Source organism: Meleagris gallopavo, chromosome 8 (assembly GCF_000146605.3).
Source record: "Meleagris gallopavo isolate NT-WF06-2002-E0010 breed Aviagen turkey brand Nicholas breeding stock chromosome 8, Turkey_5.1, whole genome shotgun sequence".
NCBI lineage: Eukaryota > Metazoa > Chordata > Aves > Galliformes > Phasianidae > Meleagris > Meleagris gallopavo.
The window spans coordinates 22,495,484-22,513,598 of NC_015018.2; the positions used below are offsets into that span (position 1 = coordinate 22,495,484).

General features: G+C 48.4%; 2 protein-coding genes across 10 annotated transcripts in view; one reads left to right on the top strand and one right to left on the bottom strand.

Annotated features, from left to right (window-relative positions):
- Positions 1–173: 173 nt before the first annotated feature.
- C8H10orf95 (chromosome 8 C10orf95 homolog) lies at positions 174–10,455 on the bottom strand. Of its 8 annotated transcripts, XM_019617757.2 has the most exons (4): positions 10,037–10,455; positions 9,886–9,953; positions 9,631–9,806; positions 174–1,714 (listed from the first exon to the last, which is right to left on the bottom strand). In XM_019617757.2, the coding sequence occupies exon 4, from the start codon at positions 1,649–1,651 to the stop codon at positions 977–979; it is 675 nt and encodes a 224-aa protein (XP_019473302.1). In that variant the 5' UTR covers positions 1,652–1,714; positions 9,631–9,806; positions 9,886–9,953; positions 10,037–10,455; the 3' UTR covers positions 174–976. The 8 variants fall into 8 exon arrangements, with proteins under 8 accessions (XP_019473302.1, XP_019473305.1, XP_031410344.1 ...); XM_019617760.2 differs by lacking the exon at positions 9,631–9,806; XM_031554484.1 differs by lacking the exons at positions 9,631–9,806; positions 9,886–9,953; positions 10,037–10,455 and adding an exon at positions 9,847–9,869.
- A 35-nt stretch (positions 10,456–10,490) lies between these two features.
- The window catches only part of MFSD13A (major facilitator superfamily domain containing 13A), a 12,392-nt gene continuing 4,767 nt past the window's right edge, over positions 10,491–18,115 (top strand). Inside the window, exons 1-4 of one of the 2 annotated variants that reach the window (XM_003208112.4) lie at positions 10,491–10,643; positions 15,560–15,828; positions 16,273–16,352; positions 16,825–17,274. In XM_003208112.4, the coding sequence (XP_003208160.1) occupies positions 15,664–15,828; positions 16,273–16,352; positions 16,825–17,274 (695 nt within the window). In that variant the 5' untranslated portion in view covers positions 10,491–10,643; positions 15,560–15,663. Of the gene's footprint in view, positions 10,644–11,035; positions 11,206–15,559; positions 15,829–16,272; positions 16,353–16,824; positions 17,275–18,115 lie in introns of those variants that run through there. The other variant, XM_010714634.3, reaches the window with a different exon arrangement.

The window sequence follows — 18,115 nt, forward strand, 5'->3', positions numbered from 1 at the left end:
TGGGGCACCCCACTGTTGGGAGTGGGGCTCAGTTACCAACCAGCAAGGCAAGGAGATTTACAGCTGAAGGGAGCGAACCGCACAGGTCAAGATCCTGAGTTTGTAGAAAGGTTTCAGAACAGGTGGAGAGATGTTCATGGCTAAAAAGCAGAAAAAAAAAAAAACTATTCACATTCTTTTTTGAATTGTTTATTTATAATCATTTAAAAGACACAAGTTTGCAAGCAAGTCATTCTCAGACCCAGGAGAGCAGCTGTGGAGGTGCCACAGGACACAGAGCTCTGCTATCTGCAGCAAGGCAGCACCTCCAGCCAGAGCTGGGTCAGACCCAGGGGAGAGCCTCAGGCAGTCACTTCAGCCAGGACACACGGCCAGGAGGAACAAGCACCAGGTTACCAAGTGTAAGAGGATCAGGACACAGGGATCTTCTGCCAGAGTGCAGCAAAGTGCTGTGTGCAGGCATCACACCATAAGTACAATGGTACATCCATAAAACAGCAGTGATGACACGCAGACAATTACTCTTTACAGTTCCAGAGCACCCCTCACCCATCTGGGACTTGCACTGCCTTCAACTTGAAGGAAATCCAGTTTTGATCTCCTCGGCTGAGTGCCAGAAAGGGATCCAGCTCCTAGGACCTGCCCCTGGACAGTGTAGGAAGAGGGCCATCTCACCAAGGGCTGCTCTCTGGGAATCCCCTCCCACCCCGTGGCCACCTGACCAAACCAGTGGTAAGCATGCATGCATTCCAAAACCAGGACCAAAGAGCTGATCTGACAGACAGACAAGTGCCAGGTGGTTTCTTCACAGGACAGGCATTGTGCATCAAACAGGTGAAGCTGCCATAAGCTTGTGGAGGACACAGAGGAGTTAAAAGCCCAGGGTAGCAGTGGCACCCATTGCTTGAGTTGTTTTCTAGCTGCCAGCTGACTCCCTGGAGCTGTGGAGCATCTGTTTATTGTGTGACCAACTACGTCAATGTCTCAGTTTCTTTTTCTTCTTCCTGTTCCGGTCCTCACTGCTGTCATCTGCCTCGCTGGCACTGGGGGTCAGAGCCCTCTGGATGACATTTTTCTCCACTGTGTATTCTTGCTCTCCTACCTTGGGGTCTGCTTTGACTAAGAACTCCCCTTTCCGGTAGGTGATGGAGACATTGGTCTGTGGGTAGGTGCCATAAACCCTCCGGAGATCATCCTTAACAAATTCTGGGAGGTCTTTCCTCGGTCCAAACACCTTCCTAAGCTTCCCCCACTGAAGCTCCCCTCTCATGGTGAAGCCATCTGGCCACGTATCTCGATAACGGTCTGACCTCTGGTAGGCAGCATAGGGATTGTAGTTTGCATACGGATTATACAGTGGGACAGGGACCACAGGGGGTAAATGCCAGGTATAGTACGGATGGAAGTAGGGGTTGGAAGCACCGTACAAGTGGTGGTACTCTACCTGACTGCCCGCATAGTCAGGATAGCTGCTTCTGTCTACCACAAAGGTCATGGGACGGCTGTAGAAGTTGTGCATGTAGATGGGAGGGAACATCGTGGAGCTGCTTGGGTCTTCTGCTCCCCCAGGACGCAGTGGTAGGTAGGTGTAGGGAGGAGATGGGATCATGGTTGGACAGTAGTCCCGTGGTACAAAGCCAGGCTGGTACATGGTACAGGAACTGAGGCTTTACTTGAGGAATACTTGGCCAGAGCAGTTGCTGAGTTTCAACAGCTGTGAGGACAGGAGAGGAAGAGAAAAACATTATTACATGCTCCCAAACCAAGCTGAATAGGCAGGTGCACCTACCACTGTATGCAAACCAATTAATAAAAGGATCTTCCCATTCATGCAGCTTATTGTACAAACAGGTAGGTCTGTGTCCACATCCACAACTCCTCTGGCAAGTCCTCATGTAGAGGCTTTTCACTTCGGTCTCACTGGCTACCATTCATGTTCAAGGGTGCATTTACCCTGAGGAACTCTGGCCCACAGCTCAACTTGTCCCCACCCTGCCCTCAGAAGACCAGATCACCCCCCAGGGCATTGAGCAATGTCCTCCCATGACTCATTCTCTCCCCCAAGAGCAGGAAGGGAATGCACACATACAACATGCTTAGGGTTTGTGTTTGTTTTAAACAGCTTGCTGCCAGACGGGAAGAGACCATGCACATAGCAACAGGCTTTTTTTCCCCCACTGCTCGGAACCTTCACCCTTAACTACAGAGCTGCCACATGCCAGCAACTCTCATCTTAGGCAAGAGGGTAAATGAAACATCCCTGTGTTCAGTGCTTTCCTCCAGTTCAGCAGGAGGTTTGGCAGCCCCCAGGAAATTGTACAAGCAACACTAGGTGCTACACAATGGCAGCTTTTCCTTTTTAAACCAGCACAAGGTGCTCCTGTTCCCTGAAGCCCACAATCTGCACTAGCTGAAGCCTGCTTTTGCGTCAGGGCAGAACCGAAGCCCAGCCCTGCACAGCAAAGCAGTCCTGGACCAGGCTCTGCCCTTTCACGCAGCTGCAACCCAGGAGCCAGAGCTCACCACAACTGCCAACTCCCCAAACAGGAATACAGGAAAAGAAGTCTACATTACTTTGTCATAGCCCTTTAAAAATAAAGGCTCAAGCTGCTTCAAGTAATACAATAACACCTGTGTCTGCCTTGACTGAGGTTTACCCAGCACAGTAGGTGTCTGGGAGGAGGAGAGCAGGCACCATGCTCCTGGGCCTTCTGCACCAAGGCAGCCTGAGCACTGTGAGATGGTGGTGGGAACGCTTTTTGCTCAGACAGGCGGGACAGCTGACAAAAAGAAGCAGACTGAAGAGATAACATGGAGAACAAGATGAGGACTGAGAGCAGACGGGAGAGCTCCAGGGCAGCAATCACATGCCCAACCACAGACTTGAGGACACATCCCCGGAAGCAGATCACCCTGAGCAGGGTGCTGACAGCTGACATAACCCAGAGAGCGCTCCAGCCCCAGGGGAATCTGCAAAGTTGCCTGGGCAAGTTGCAGGGGCTGTTAATAGCTCTGTTCCACAGCAGCCCGGTGCTGTCCTGTTCCTGCTCCAACCTGTCTACAGCCTTGCACCCTCAGGGGCTGAAAATGTGGTTCATCTCACCATTGCACCAGTATGTATTGCTCACATTGACCCTCATGCTGCTCCAGTTTCAAGAGGCTGGCTTAGGGAAAACACAGCTGGAGCAAAGTCCCGCTGGACCCTATAGAGCTGAGTGAGGATACAACAAATCGAGTGCACTCAGAACCAGTGCCAGCCTGCCTGAATTTTTCCCACACTCACAAGGAAGGTGAGCAAGTAAGACTTCAGGGAAGGCTAGACCATCTGTAGCCAGAAGGCACCAAAAGCTGGGTGCTGAAAACTAAAATATGAATAAGTAGCACTCCCTGAAAGAGGGGTCCAGCCCCTGTCCATCCCTTCTCTTCCTCTTCACCTATTTCTACTTCTATTGTTGTGAAAGCGTTAAGTGTGGGAAGGAAGGACCCCACAGCATGCACCTCTCTGCTCTTCAGGAGCAGTGATAGGAGAAAGGCAAAAGGGAACAAGGCTGACCTGTCTCCAGGCTGCTACCTATTCTCATCCTTCACTTTTGTGTGAAGCTTTGCAGAACCTCAGTAAAACCCTCAGGCCTGTTGCCTGGAGTTTGCATGAAAGAGCAAGCTGGGCTCAGCTCTGTACTCCTGAGCCAGGAGCAGCCAGCAGGGCTTACCAGCTTCCCGCTAGCGCAGGGGAGGTGTGGAAGGGCTGGCACAGCTGTGCCCAGCACCTGCAGGAAGCAACAAGGAGCTAACCAGTAAGAAACAATGTTCTTCCCCCTTCGAGCCCTTCCAGCTCTTCTGACCTTGCTAGAAGAGGCTTCAGCCCCACTTAGCTGGAGCTGAATGAGAAGGTTCCCAAGAAGGTCAGAGCCAGATGAACACGACCACTCTCTGTGTTTGGAGAGGACACCCTACTTCTGACTCTTCCCGGCTTTGCCAGAGCTGACTCCAGCAACTCCTGGTGCAGCTCAGAGCCCAACACAGCACCACAGCTTCCAAAATACTTGGTCTGCCAAGCAAAGCTTGCTTCAGTGCCAGTTGACCCAGGCAGAGCCACAATGGAGAAATTGCAAAACATTCCCAATACGGAGCCACAGAATGCTTGGTAGCTCAAGTGCGGAGAAAACTGTTTCACCGCTCTGTTACACAGTGATTTGCTACAGGTGATGAACCAAACACTAATAACACTGAACAGCCCTACCGGCCTGGGGCATTTCTGTGTTTGTAGCAGCAGCAGTTACCTCCTAGCACTACAGAAGAGTACGGCTTTGCTGGACGCTCCCCACGGCAGAATTTCACTGTTACCCAAAGCTAGCTTTGAATTCAGGGAGCTGTTCAGTTTCTTGATTGTGGGATACAAGAAAACACAACTGTGCGAGCTGTAGAAACACGAGGAACACAGTCAAACCCATGCCAGACTGCACAGCCTCTAAGAGAGAAGTGAGCCTGACAGCAGCACTGACCAACATAGAGGTTGTGCCACTCCATCACCACAGAAGTGTCTATAGCATGTCTGCAGATTGCTTTTACCAAGGCAGATCAGGAGATTCCCCTTAGCTGCTTTTTGTCCTCTGCTGTTCCAGCACCCCAACTTTCAGACCTTTCTGGCTTTCTTCCTGCCTTGATCTCTTCTCCACCTCACACAAAAAAAAAAAATCCACAGATCTGTCACCACTTCTCTGAGGCATCCCCCAAAGGTACAGGGATGAGCACAGTAAGAGCAATATTTTCCCCTAACCAAGAGGATGAAGAAGTCATAAGTTATTTCCAGTTAATCTCTATATTTTTGAGCAGACTCTGCAAAATCTTTGCCATCTGGCAAAGTCACAAAAGCCTTGCTTGGAGAAAAAAAAAAAGTGAAAAAACTTAAAGGAAGCTTCAGTGTCTCTGGAAAAGAGACATTACCACCAAACCTACTCATTCATTTCAAATAGACAAATGAAGTCTGCCTACACGCTCCCAGCCAACAAAGCCATGCATGTTAGCATGCACCAGGACCTGAGCGTGGTGCATACAGGTGCAGGAGGCACTTTGCTTTCAGACTGAGCACAGCTCTGGGCAGCAGGAGCAGAGCAATCCCCATCTCCCCAGCACCCCAGGATGGGCAGCTCTGCCCTGTCCCTACAAAAGACCCACTTTGCCCAAGTGTCAAAATCAATTTAGCATCCCAGCATGCGTGGTTTTTTCCACTCAAGGGTGATCACAACAGCTTGTTCCTGCCCAGAGGAGCAGTGCACCCAGCACGTGGGCTCAGATTTGCACTCCAAAGCTCTGGTGACAGTCTCACATGCTTATCCTGGTAGCTAGAAATAGCTTGTGAGAAAGGATTAAAGCAACGAGTCTTCTTATTTTTCCCTTGTCATTTCCTTCTCCCGCCTGCCAGAAAAGATCACTCTCTCTGGTCAAGGTCTCAGAAGAAAATCTCACTCCAGGATAGGCCTCTTGGGTGCTTCTTAGGCAGGGGGCAGAGGGAGAGGAAAGGAAGCAGCACAGAAACCATCCAGCACAATACAACACTGGGTTCCTCCATCAGCAGGACCAGTTGGCAGGACAGGACACTTGGATATCTTCCCAGAGGGAATGCTCTCACTCAGCCAGACGTGCCTGGCAGCAACACAGGAATTCCAGTAAAGCACAACAGCTTGGTACAGAGCAGGCAAGCTGGCTCTTCTGGGTCTTAATTTTTAACTAGGAGCACAAATTCCCACGCTTTCTTCATCCTGCAAGCACTTTCATGTTTTGCCCCTTTTCCCAAGAGGAAAAAAACAGCATCACAGGTTTTTGCTACACTCTCCAAGACAACAGTAAATCCACATGGTTCCAGCAAAGCTCTCCAATGGGCAGTAAGTACTTTCCCAAGAGGTTCCCACATCATCCCTGAGGCATCACGAAGATGTACTTTCTGGAAGAGATGAACTCTTGTAGCATCCTGAAAGAAATTTGGTGCAGCAGGGGAAGCAGACACCCCAGCTGATGCAGCACAGCAGCTGAAACCAAGCAGGCAACTCAGGAAGAGCTTGCTGCTTCAAGTTTGTGCCCTGGATATCACCGTGGGTGTGCAGAAATATGCACAACTCATTTCCTATGAAGCCACAGTGCATGTAGCAGCAATCAGCCTCCAGGCAGCTGTTACACAGTGCCCCTCCACACCAATTATTGTAAGATATTTCTGGATGGAAACTTGGTGGGGCAGGAGAACACAGCCTTCATTTCTCAGAAGAGGGGTGAGGCTGTTTGACACACTCCCCTGTAGTATCTGGCAGTGATGTGGGAAGAAAGAGAATTGATACTGAAAGTGGTCTGAGAACAGCCACCAGGCATAAAAGGGCATTACAGAGACACACAGGTTCCTGGAATGAAAGCCTAACATTTCCCCCAGAGAGCAGTAGATCTACAGAGTGGAAAAGGTTTGAAAGATTAGATGCAACATTATTAGTAGAATCAGGAGAAACCCACCAATTCAGGCAGTTTTGCACATCTGTTCTGAGGATCTGATCAGGATATTTTAGTGGGATCTAAAGGAGGTGGGTATTGCTGCAGCCCCTGCTTATCTCATTTTCCAAGCTGGAAGGCAGCAGACACCTTCACCTTGTCTGCAGGACAGGCAGTTAGGCAGAAGATTCTTCTGAGATCTGAAAGTGCCAGTGCACCACAAAGAGGGCTCCAGCTGGTGCTGGCAGCCATGGCAATAGCAGTGAAAAAGCTGATCATCCCTTGCAAAGACCTTCTGAAGAGGAAGCAGATCTGTTTCAGCTATTCAAAGCAGCATTCTGAGAAACGCTGAAATCTAGTATAAATCTAGCATCTGGAGTCTGTGCAAAGCCCATCAGGAAAAGTCCTCGTCATTGCACAGCAAGCCTTTACTTGACTTTGATGATACAAGAGCCACTCCCTTGCATACCTCTGCCCAAATAGCAGTCAAAAGGCAGCTGACTGCTGGCTAAGGGAGGTTTGGAGCAGCCACCCCTCTTCTTTCTCCTCTTGCTGCAGCTGCCGGGTAATACAGTGTCAGAACAACTGTACTGCCAGCAATAGAAGCCACACTTCAGGGTTGCATCAGCAGGGCTCCCAGAGTGAGCCCCACTCACAACGAAAGCGCTCCTAAACACTACTGCCACTCATCCATCCACATCGATTCTGGGATAGCTTTCCCAATGCTGGCCACACACACATGCACCAACCCACTTCTCTTTCCTCTGCACAGCTCCTTTCCCCATGGCTTGGTTTCTGGGTGACTATAAGTCCCACCAGCAGCTTCACTTCCCCTATAGACACCTTTGGCATCAGAGCCATCTTCCCTCAGCTGAGTTCAGGTCTCTGTCCCACATCTCAGGATCCCACCCTGCCTTCCTGGAAGCCACCAAAACTTCTTACCCAAACCCTCTCTCAGAGACAGCCCTGTTTCTAAAAGCTGCTTTCAAGCACTGCTTTCTTTAATCTGCACTTCATTGCATTCATGGTCCCAAGGGTCCCCTCCGTGTTAAAGAGCAGCTGGCACACAGCACACCCTCTTCTTCCTCCTCCTCCCAAAGTTCATTGCATAAAGTTCATTTGCTGCCCATCTCCTTCATCCACACACTTCTTCAGATAGAAGGTCTCAACATCAGTTAGTTCTGGCTTCCAAGCTGAGAGATCCTGGATGAGCCCCTTGCTGTCCCTTCTAGAGCTAGCTCTCCTCATTTAGATTACAGTTCCAATAAACTGATCCAAGAGACTAACTTTTACGGATTGCTCACTCTAGTAAGTCAGTTGAGGAATTAATAACCTCATCAACACACTACTAGTAACTCTTTGTTATTTGTATCGTTCTGTGCACAACCAAAGATTTCATTAGAAGCTTTAACAAACCACACACTACCGACATTGAATTACAGGTGCATCTCCCTTCCCTCCCACCATCACTCCTTTGCTCTGCCCTCCCACACCAAATCTTGCTGACTGGGGCCTGACTGAGTCCAGCAGGCTGTTCAAGGAGCTGGGCCATTCCAGCATCCTAGCAGGTTTGAGTCGTCAGGCTCTTCCACCATTCATAGGTGTCTGCACTCCTGCATTTAGCCTATCTTACCTTCCTTAGTTCTTTCATCTAATTTAAGATCTAGTTTCTCTCATTTCAGTACTCACATTTTTGCCCTGCTCATGTCTCCGCTCCTCCAGATCTCCTCCCAAACAATCAATCCACCCCTAATCACTCCTTCCCCATTGGTCTCAGTTTTGCTACATCCATAACCAAGCCTACTCTTCCTGATACCGTTACCTAGGCAATCTCAGCCTTATATGGCATTACTGATATGGTCTGGTTGGCCTTTCAAGGTTTTGCCCTCCAAGAGTTTCTTCAGACTCCCCTGTAATTATCCGACCACAGCTGTTGATTTTACACACGCCAAAACAAATCCTTTAGATTCAGCCTTGGCTCCCTTTCCTAGCTCCACTTACTTACAGGAACCTCTCTATTGTACATAAACAGTTTGCATAGAAGAGCAATGTGCTTTAAACCCCTTTTTTTTTTTTTGGTACTTTTTTACCATCCTGCTCTCTCAGCTGCTTGATTACAAGACTTTACCCTATAAGTCTTCTTGGGAGAGCCTTCTGGCTTGCTGCAAAGCCCTGAGTCTGTTTCTCTAGAGTGACTTCATGCTCACAGCAGGTCTCCTCTGCTGCTGCACACTAGCAACCAACACCACAGCAAGCCACTTGCACTCGAGCTACTTGTGTATTGACTACACTTGGTATTGCATTCCCTGCATCCTACATAGGAGTTGCATTGTTGATACAGAAGGAAAGAGGAACTCACTGTAGTGGACCCTCCGTAGCATCAGTGCCCAGACAGGGAAAGAAACAGATTATCTCCAGAATTTGGAGTTGTACTACATATCATTCTTTTAGCTCATAAAACAAGCTTCTCTTACAGAAACATGTTTTCAGACATCCATGATACATTTCTAGCTTAACTTCAAGCTTCTGAGATAAAGTTAGCTGTGGGAATATTGCTGTTATTGCACCCTTAGGGACAACAGCTACAGCTTCTGCTGATCGAGGATTCTACAGAATATATATATACACCTTTTCTAACTTGCTGTTGTAAGCCTTTGGACAACCAGAACATGGTTTACAAGTAGTTTTTTTTTTTTTTTTTTTAAAATGGAAGAGAAAATGCAGCCCTGTTTCCAAGAATACAAACATTCAGAGAGATCTATGTCATTTTCCTTAACTGAAGGGCTTGCATCATTTCACCACAATAACTTAAACTAGCATCTTTCACAACCAGGAGGTACTCAGAAAGTTACAGGCTGGAGCAGTACCATAAATCAACACTCCAAGCCAGCTGTACCACTGCATATGGACTTGTCTCTGTTAGAGAACAGAGGGCGTGCAGAGGTGAAAGGGAAATATAACCCAAACAAAGCTCAGAACTGCTCACTTGCATGCTCATAGCAGCAGTATTGCTTTACCACTACAACATAGTTAAGTCTTTAGTATACAGATAAGTGCAGAAATCAGATTCTGAGTGTACTCACTCCCTCATGAAAAAAAAAACAGCCAAGATGATGCCTTTGCTTGAATCAAGAGCCAGGAAGAGCAGGATAACCTGACCTGGAGAAGGCAGCTTCCCTCCTGCAGCACGCCTCTGCGACACACCAGGTAGAGGACTCAGGCACAGCACCACAACTTGCTGAAGCATGCAGCCGTAGCCAGGGCTGCAGCACCTGCCCTCCTCCCACACTGAGTGCTCAGGTGAGGAGCAAAAGGAAGTCACCAGGCTGCTAAAGCTAACAGGAGACACATAGCTTTAAGGGAAGAGCCTCATACTTAGAAAATGGAGAGCCGGCCTTCAGCTCACATTTGTACCTCTGCCGTCTCGAGCACCTGTGCTGCCTTCATGGGCTGCAGCTGGGCTGAACGCCTCCACGCCCCTCCTAATTACAAGAATTGCAATTAACTGCCCAGCTTCCACGAGTTTATAAAAGCAACGTGGTTAGGAAGCTGCTGGTAATCCTACCGTACAAAAACAGTAAGAAGTAACAGGGTGCAGTGGTGTTTCTGAATGTAGTGATTGGGGTCTTGTCTCTGTTTTGCAGCAAGCGGTGCTGGATCAGAGCAAGGGCTGCAGGGAGAGGCCAAGGCAATGTGTACACCTCAGGCTCCAGAGAAAGCACTCAAACGTGATCTGGAATTGTAGAAGACAATTTCAGACCCTTGTTCTCTTATATTTTGGACAACGCAACGTAAAACGAACGTTGGAAGGTGTTCCTATGCAGCTGATGACGAAGGCGATGGGAAGGACGCTCGCCGTTTCCACGGCGACTGGAGGCCAGGCACGCCGCGGTCCAAGCAGACCATAGAGCAGCCAGCGTGCCCTGGCTAGAAGAGCCCTAGGGAGCCCGTCCCACTCTGGAAGCCACTTCCGGGGAGGGACTAAAGCAAATGAGGCGGTGAGGCCGTCATTCCCTCCCCCCCACACTCGAGCTGCCCTCGAACAAGATGGCGTCGGGAGGCGTGGCTTCGTTCGCCAGGGCGCAAGATGGCGTCGGGGTGGGGTCGGGAAGCCGCTGTGTGCGCATGCGTGGGTGTGCGGTTCGGTGGGGCGTCGCCGGTACCGAGCGCAGGTAGGAGGCAGTGGGGGGACGGCTGTGGGTGGGGAGCGGTGCCACGCAGCCCTTGGCTTGGGCTTGACCCGGTGCGTGCTCGTGTTTGCGGTGGAGCTGGGGGTTCTCGCATCTCGTTTCTTGGCCTGTGCTTTGCAGCACGGCCGGGCCTCGCTCGGCCCCTCCGGGAGCTGTGGGGGAGCTGAGCTCCTGGCCGGGGTCATCGTCCAGAAAAGGGTTCGTGTGGCACCGAGGGATGTGGTTAGCGCCCACGGTGGGGTGGGCTGATGGTTGGACTGGATGTTCTTTGTGGTCTTTCCAACCTTAATGATTTTACAGTTCTCTGCTTGAACACAGTGCTGCTGAAACTACCGGCTGGTTTGAGATGTTAATTATCTAATTATTGTCTGCAGGGTCGTTCTGTTTACATGCGTGAACTCAGGAGGAGGGATGGAAGCATCTGATGGAGGCACACAATTGCCTGTAGTGAGAAGGGTGTTGTCCAAACTGTATGTGATGTTATCTGTCATTGTTGAATTGGCAAATAGTGCTGGGAAACACCCCCACGGAGCTCATCAGAGTGGTGAGTTTCCGAGTCAGGCCCAGGAGGTGGTGAATTTGTGGGAGCTTCATTGCTTTACCTTTTGATACCAGGCTGTTAGGAGTCTGTTGTTGGTTGGTTCTACATAGCGCAGTATTTTGTGCCCCGTAGAGACCCTCTTTTAGCAAGTGGATTATCTGAGGAAACAAATTATTAAAATTCCAGAAGAATTGCAGCTGACAAACTGAGTCTTGCAGATGGATCCACCTGTAACAGGGGACCTGGGGTCAGTGCTCAGCAAAAGAACTTGTCACTGACTGGTCATCCTGGCCAGGTGAAGAAGTCCATAACTGTGCTGCTTCTGGCTAAAGGTGTCACCCATGGGGCCTGGAAGGAGTTAATGTACCTGACTGCTATACCAGGACAGGGAGCAGCAGCTCCTTCATCATTGTGGTTCCAGCCTGGTTTCTTTGGGAATGGGGTTGGACCACCACCAGCAACCCTGGCATGTCTGACCATGAGGAATATCTAGAAATAGCCCCCCTGGAGTTGCTTATCCCATCCGAGGGTCTATTGTGTTGTGGGTGTGGAAAGACAGAGCTGGTCTTAGTTAGTAAGCCTCCCAAACTCCAGAATATGCAGCAGAGGCACTGTAGTGGCTGCTGGAGCAAGGACAGGCTTATTGAGATATTTAGGGTATTCCTGTATTACTCACATAGTGGAGAATGCACTGGAAAGTCTTGCTGTTGCTGTGGCCAGGTCTGCAGATGGCTACTTTGGTGTACAGGAATTGCCTGGCCCTGCTTCAAGGACTGGACTGGGCCAAGATGCCCATGCATGGTTCTGCTGCCAACTCAGTACAAGTGGCTTCAGCTGTGGCATGTGTGGCTCCAGTGCTGGAGCTGGTCTGTGCTAAAGCCCAAGGGTTGCTGAGTTGGTTTGGGGCACAATAGCTTATGAACCCAGCTGTGATCTGACTAGGAAGCTAGAACAGATGTAACAGCCCCAAACTGCAATGTGTTTCCAGCTGCCCTTTGTCAGCACGCTCAAACAAATGCTTTCCTGGTAGATGATGTTCAAACATCCTCCTCAAAAAAGATAAGATCTGCAGACGTCACTGGCAGGAGCAATGCCAGATGTCAGATGCGGAGGTGGAAGTGTTCTGAAGTAAAGGCTGGTTGCTTTCTAATTTACGAGCTTGTTCCTTTATGGCTGTACATTATTACTCCCCCTTGCAACTCCTTTTCCCCTTACTTTTCCCCTTACTTCTTAAAGCCTAATTCTGAAAAGTTCTGACATACTCCATGACTAATGCTCCGTCCCAAGGAAAAAGGTTATGAAAATACCACTGTGGCAAGCTTAAATAACACAGTGCTTTGGATGTAGGAACAAAAGCTGCTTTTTTATGGCTACTAAAATTTGTTTCTTTTCATCTGCATATTTTCAAATGAGAGAGTTTAAAAAAAAAAAAGCTTTAACAACTATCTCAACAAAGTGAAATGACTTACGCGTGTCAGCTGGCTGCAGGGGTTGCACATCTGTGGAGGAGTTAACAGGGAAAAGGAAGAGAGGAAGTGGAATGTAACCTTTTTTAAACAGCACTGTATGGTACAGATGAGAAAACAAAGTGTCTCTGGAAACTTGAGCAGCTGTGGTGCATGCAGCTTGTGCTTGGTGAAGTGCCATTCAGATGGGATGTGTGTGAAGTGCAGCACGAGTACTGAGCCTGGCTTTGCTTTCAGACAGGATTCGAGAAGCAAAGTCGAGTCCATGTTAGTGTGCAGGTAACAGCTGTGCCATCAGAGCTGGCTGTGCTGGGTCTGATGTACAGCTCACTGTTAGTAACACTTGAGGCTTTTAGCAGGTTTGTGTTATCCTTTAGCCCTACCTCTTTCCCTGCAACAAGGTAGCTAATTACTTCTGTATGTGGAAGAGAAAGATAATTCTTCAGGGTTGAGCAGTGAGGAGCTCAGGCTCAGCTCGGGGCATGCATTTCCCTGTAGTTCTGGTGTGACTGCATTGCAGATCTCTGCTGTTACTTTGTGAGTATTCTTTTGGGTGTGCACGAGGTGCGTTGGGGCACCACCAGCATGCACAGTTCTCAGATGAAGGTTGCTAGAGGGGATTTCTCTGACTGCTTCCTTCCATGGGTTGCGTACAGCTGTTTTCCATGAATTTGTCTAATCCTTTCAACTTGCCATCCACCTCTGCAACCTCACTTGACAGCACATCTCAGACATTTGGTACCTGCCAGTATTTCCAGGTATTCAAAACTGATTTCCTGCTAATTACTTTATCCTGGCACAGATCCGTTCCACTTTCCCTCTACCCACTCTGCTTGGGACTCTGTGTCCTCCTGGGCTTTTTCTCCCTGCTTGATGGGTCCCAGCTGTTTAGTCTTTCCTCCAGCAGCAGCTGCTGCATCACTTCAGTTGCTCTCCTCTCTGCAGTAAGGTTGCAGCTGGGGTTAGATATGCGTACAGTGCTGGAGATCCGGACACAAAGAGGTTTCACACAGTCCAAAATGATGTTATCTGCCTTGTGCTCAATCCTGTTCTTGCAGGTGCCCAGTACTTGCTGGCATGATGTGCCCTTGAGCCAGTCCCCTGCAGAAAGTTTGTGGTGAGAGGCACAGGGCTTACGAGTGGGTCAGCTGCCCTAGCTCTGTTCTTCTTAACATTTATCTTTATCCATCACAAATTCTTGATTCCTTTTCAATTCATGACCATATGGAATGCAACTTCCTTTTGAGGCTTGTCAGCATGTCTGTCTTTAATTACACCTATAACTGTTCATTGTCTGGCTGAAGTCCCTCTGGAGCAGCGTCATCCTTTTATCTGGCTGTGGGTTTTGGTGTGGTGGGATGTGGCGTGGTGGCTTTAGTCCCATGAGAGCTCTGCAGTTGGATCCAATTGAGGTCTATCACTTTGGCAGGGTCAATGTGCCGTTTCAATCTAGTGATGTAATTGATTGGAACAAATGCTGTGCCTTCTCCTGCTGGGCTAATTACGAGGAATTCCTTGGGCTGAGCAGAGCAGACAGATATCTTTTGTTTTTCTAATCTTGCCTAGAAGTGGTCAGACTCACGGCTTCTGGGAAATGCTGAATGGAACTGGAGTTTCATCAGTTTTTGTACCCAGCTGTTCTTCCCTTGATTTGCTGTTTCTGCATGGGCTTGCTGTGGCTGATGTTGCAAGTCCAGAGGGGTGACTTGGTGCGTCATTTCCTGTTCCACTGTGTTGTGAAGTGATTCTCTGATGTGTCTGAACAGGGTACTTGGCTCTGGAGGGCTGCACTGGCAGTTGCAAGGGTCATCAGCTCTTTTATTTTGCTTCTGGCAGCATTGAGGTAGTGACCCAGTTGTCACCTGTCATGTGAACGGAGCTTTTTGGGATGGCCCAGGCTGGGAAGCTGGTTGACGCTGATTTAAGAGCCCTTACCTTCTCACCAGATACTAAATGCATCCATCCAAAGAGGTGTCCTGTGTTTTGCCTTAGGTCTGTAGCAGCTGGAGTGTGAGAGGGGGCTTAGTCTGAAGAGCATGGGCCTCTGTCATGGGAAGATGTCCTGCTGTGGGGATGGGCTTCCTGGCCATGAGCTGTGGCTGGTGCTGGCTGAGCAGTCCTTTCTTCCCTTCCCCTCCTGCCTCAGCCCTTCGTGAACATACAGTGGCTTCTTCCAGGACATGACTATTGTTTCCACTTGCTTTGCTTCCATATATATTGCTGTCTAGCTGAGGCATCTCTATTTCAGCTTCAACATTCAGGATGTCCCAAAATGTGCTGGACAGCTGCTGCTTGACTTTGGGTAGCCCGTGTCTGCTGTGTGCCATCAAATTCTGATCGTGTCTCTTCGTACCACAAAGCAGCAATGCTACTTGCCATAAATACCTCCTGTCTGAGTGAGTCCAGGTGCAGTCAGCTGTGACTGCCCGGGGATAGCAGCATGCATGTGTGCGATTACATCAGAGCTGTTGTCACTTTTATTTGGCTGAAAATTTACACGGTACCTAAAAATGTCAGTCTCCAGGTCTGTTTTCTGAAGGCTGCCTTGTTTGCAGCCACGTAGCTTGATTGTTCCTGCGACCTTGCCTTTGAAGATATGGAAGGAACTAATCAGCTGACAAAAGAACATTAAAGTATAAAGGACAGGGCAGGACAGTGTGCTCACAAAGAGACAGCTGCACCCCTGAGCCTGGCCTCAGCTTAATGGGACAGCTTTAGTGCAGCAGACAGCTTCCAGCCTCATAAATCCCATCCAATCCACTTTTGAACAACTCCTCAAAGCAATACTAATTCTGATCTCTGCTGGCAAAGATTTATCAATTAATTTCATTCAACTAAGTTCATTTAATAAATTGAATCTGTATTGCTTATTTCTTTTTTCTCTTTTACAGCAGCAACAATGGATTGGCCCCAACAAAGATGTAACAGGTGTTGTGAGAAGACATCCCATCTGAAATGGAGGTGATCCACGGAGCTGGATGCTGACCCCATCAACATGGGGTTGCGGCTTTTGGCTTGTCTCTTCCATCTGCCCACTGCAGTGATCTATGGGTCCTGTTCACTGTTTGTTTCCATTTTGCACAATGTATTTCTCCTTTACTACGTGGACACCTTTGTCTCTGTTTACAAGATTGATAAACTATCCTTTTGGATAGGAGAGGTTAGTCTTTTGCATGGATTCCTACTCTTGTAAATAAGAAATTCTGAAGCTGAGACTGGTTCTTGCTGTGTGCAGGGTGTTTGTTGTAGTAGATACATTCTTCTTTGGAAAGGAAAGAAGGGAGTCCTCTGAGTGCTAATTTGGGCTTTGCAGTTTTTCCTGCTTACGTAAACAGAAAACAAGCTGGGATAGAAAACCTGGGGATTTTGTTCCAATGGGAACATTGGAGTGTTTTACTGGTGTGGAAAACCACTGAGTTCGCTGTGTTAGTGACTGTTGCCACAGACAGGGGAATTAAACAGTGGTGATGATGCAGAGAAGGTACACGAGAAGTTCCTGTGATCTATTCACTGTGCAAATTCAGCACTGCTCAATTCAGTAACAGAAGTGCATCTCTCCAGGAGCTGTCCTGTGGTTTGTTTCACTGTTCTGTTTCTTTCCTAGACGGTGTTTCTGATCTGGAACAGCCTCAATGACCCTCTGTTTGGCTGGCTGAGTGACAGGGTGTTCCTTAGTACACAGCAGTAAGTTATGTTCTACATTAAAAAAGACTTGGTGGTGGGAAAGGATAATTATTTCCACCTGGGATGCCTCAAAGTTGTTCTCAAATTCTTTGGATTATGGACCACAGTTGGCCATTAGCATTTCTCATGTGCTTACTTCAAGCTTTTAATGAAAACCATGGTGTGGCTTCCTGCATCTATTGACAGTGGTTTAAGTGTTGGTTGAAATAATGCAGCACTACCTGAATTATCAGGGAGCTCCTTACTCTAGAGGAGGGGAAAAAAAAAATTTCCTTCATGCTTCTGGCCTTCTTACACCCATATTTTTTGTGTATTCACATATTAGCTGAGAAGTTACTGATGTGGATACTTGTTACTTGAGCAAAAGCTGTATTGATGTCTGGGCTTCATAAGCAACTTTCTTAAAAAGAAAGGATGCATGATTGTGCTTGGTTTTGTTCAAGAGTCTAAAGCTTTTTGTCTTCTGTTACAGGCCAGGAGCAGAGATTTCCTCCCCAGAAGTAGTTCTGAAGAGGCTCAGGGCACTAAGCCACAATGGCCCCCTCTTTGCCATCTCTTTTCTGGCTTTCTGGGTTGCCTGGGCTCATCCTGGTTTGCAGTTCCTTCTCTGCCTTTGCATGTACGACAGCTTTCTCACCATGGTTGACCTCCATCACAACGCCTTGCTTGCAGACTTGGCTGTTTCGGCGAAAGACAGGACTAGCCTCAACTTCTACTGCTCCTTCTTCAGTGCCATAGGCTCGCTCTCTGTCTTCATGTCATATGCAGTATGGAACAAGGAAGACTTCTTTTCCTTTCGCATATTCTGCATCGTGCTGGCCGCCTTCTCCATCGTTGGTTTTACCTTGTCCACGCAGCTGCTCCGCCTGCGATTTGAGACTGATGGGAAGGCAAAATGGGACCAGGAATCAACCTTAAAAGAGTACGTGTCATCAATTCTCCAGCAGGTGATGAAGGCTTAACTTACGTCTTTAGAGTCCTGTTATGTACTGCAGCAAACTGTAGGAAGATCCAGGGCAAGGCAGACCATTGCTAATTATCTGTGGTTCTTGTCTGTTGCTACAGTTTTCAGAATCATCTCTGGCTGCTAAGGCCCTCTGAAAACAGGACAAATCTATCTTGTGACGCCACTGGCCCAAACTGGAGGCAGAGCCCTGACCTGCTGTGTGGTCTATCCAGTGTTTGGAACATGAAATGAGTTAATATCTAGAGCATCCATTGAGGCCTGTGAGTGGCAATATGTCAGAAGCAGCTTATCATTAAAGTATTCCTGCTTGAGCATGAGACCACTTTAATGCCCATTTCCTGTGGAGTAGGACAAGCAGATATCTCTTACCTTCTTGCTCACTTTGCCTGCCTGGCAATGGCTGGGTTATATTGCTGAAACCAGCTGCATCATGACCTAGTTCAGCTCCTTTGCTTTTCTTTGGGCTGCCTCACTTGTCTCTTGTTATAAGCTACTAGCACTGTGTTCTACTAACACAGCAGATCCTGATGAGATCTGCCAGGTGAGCTAACTGCAGGGATCTGGAGTAGGAATGTAGTGGCTGATGCACAAATGCTTTTATCAACAGAAATTGTAGGATCTAATGTTATTTAGGAGATCTCTAGTGTGTTGTCCTCGCATTGTTGTGTACTCTGCTGTTTTGGTCCAAGGAGAGGGAAGGTTTGAATGGGAGCTGAGGAGGGATGGCTCTGCATCTCCACATAGGCTTTTCTATGCTTGTTGTAAAGGATTCACTGCTGTGGACTATTTTTTTTTT

What these genes read in the sequence shown, in the direction of transcription:
- C8H10orf95 (XM_019617760.2), bottom strand. Translation starts at nt 1,651, where the DNA reads ATGTACCAGCCTGGCTTTGTACCACGGGACTACTGTCCAACCATGATC.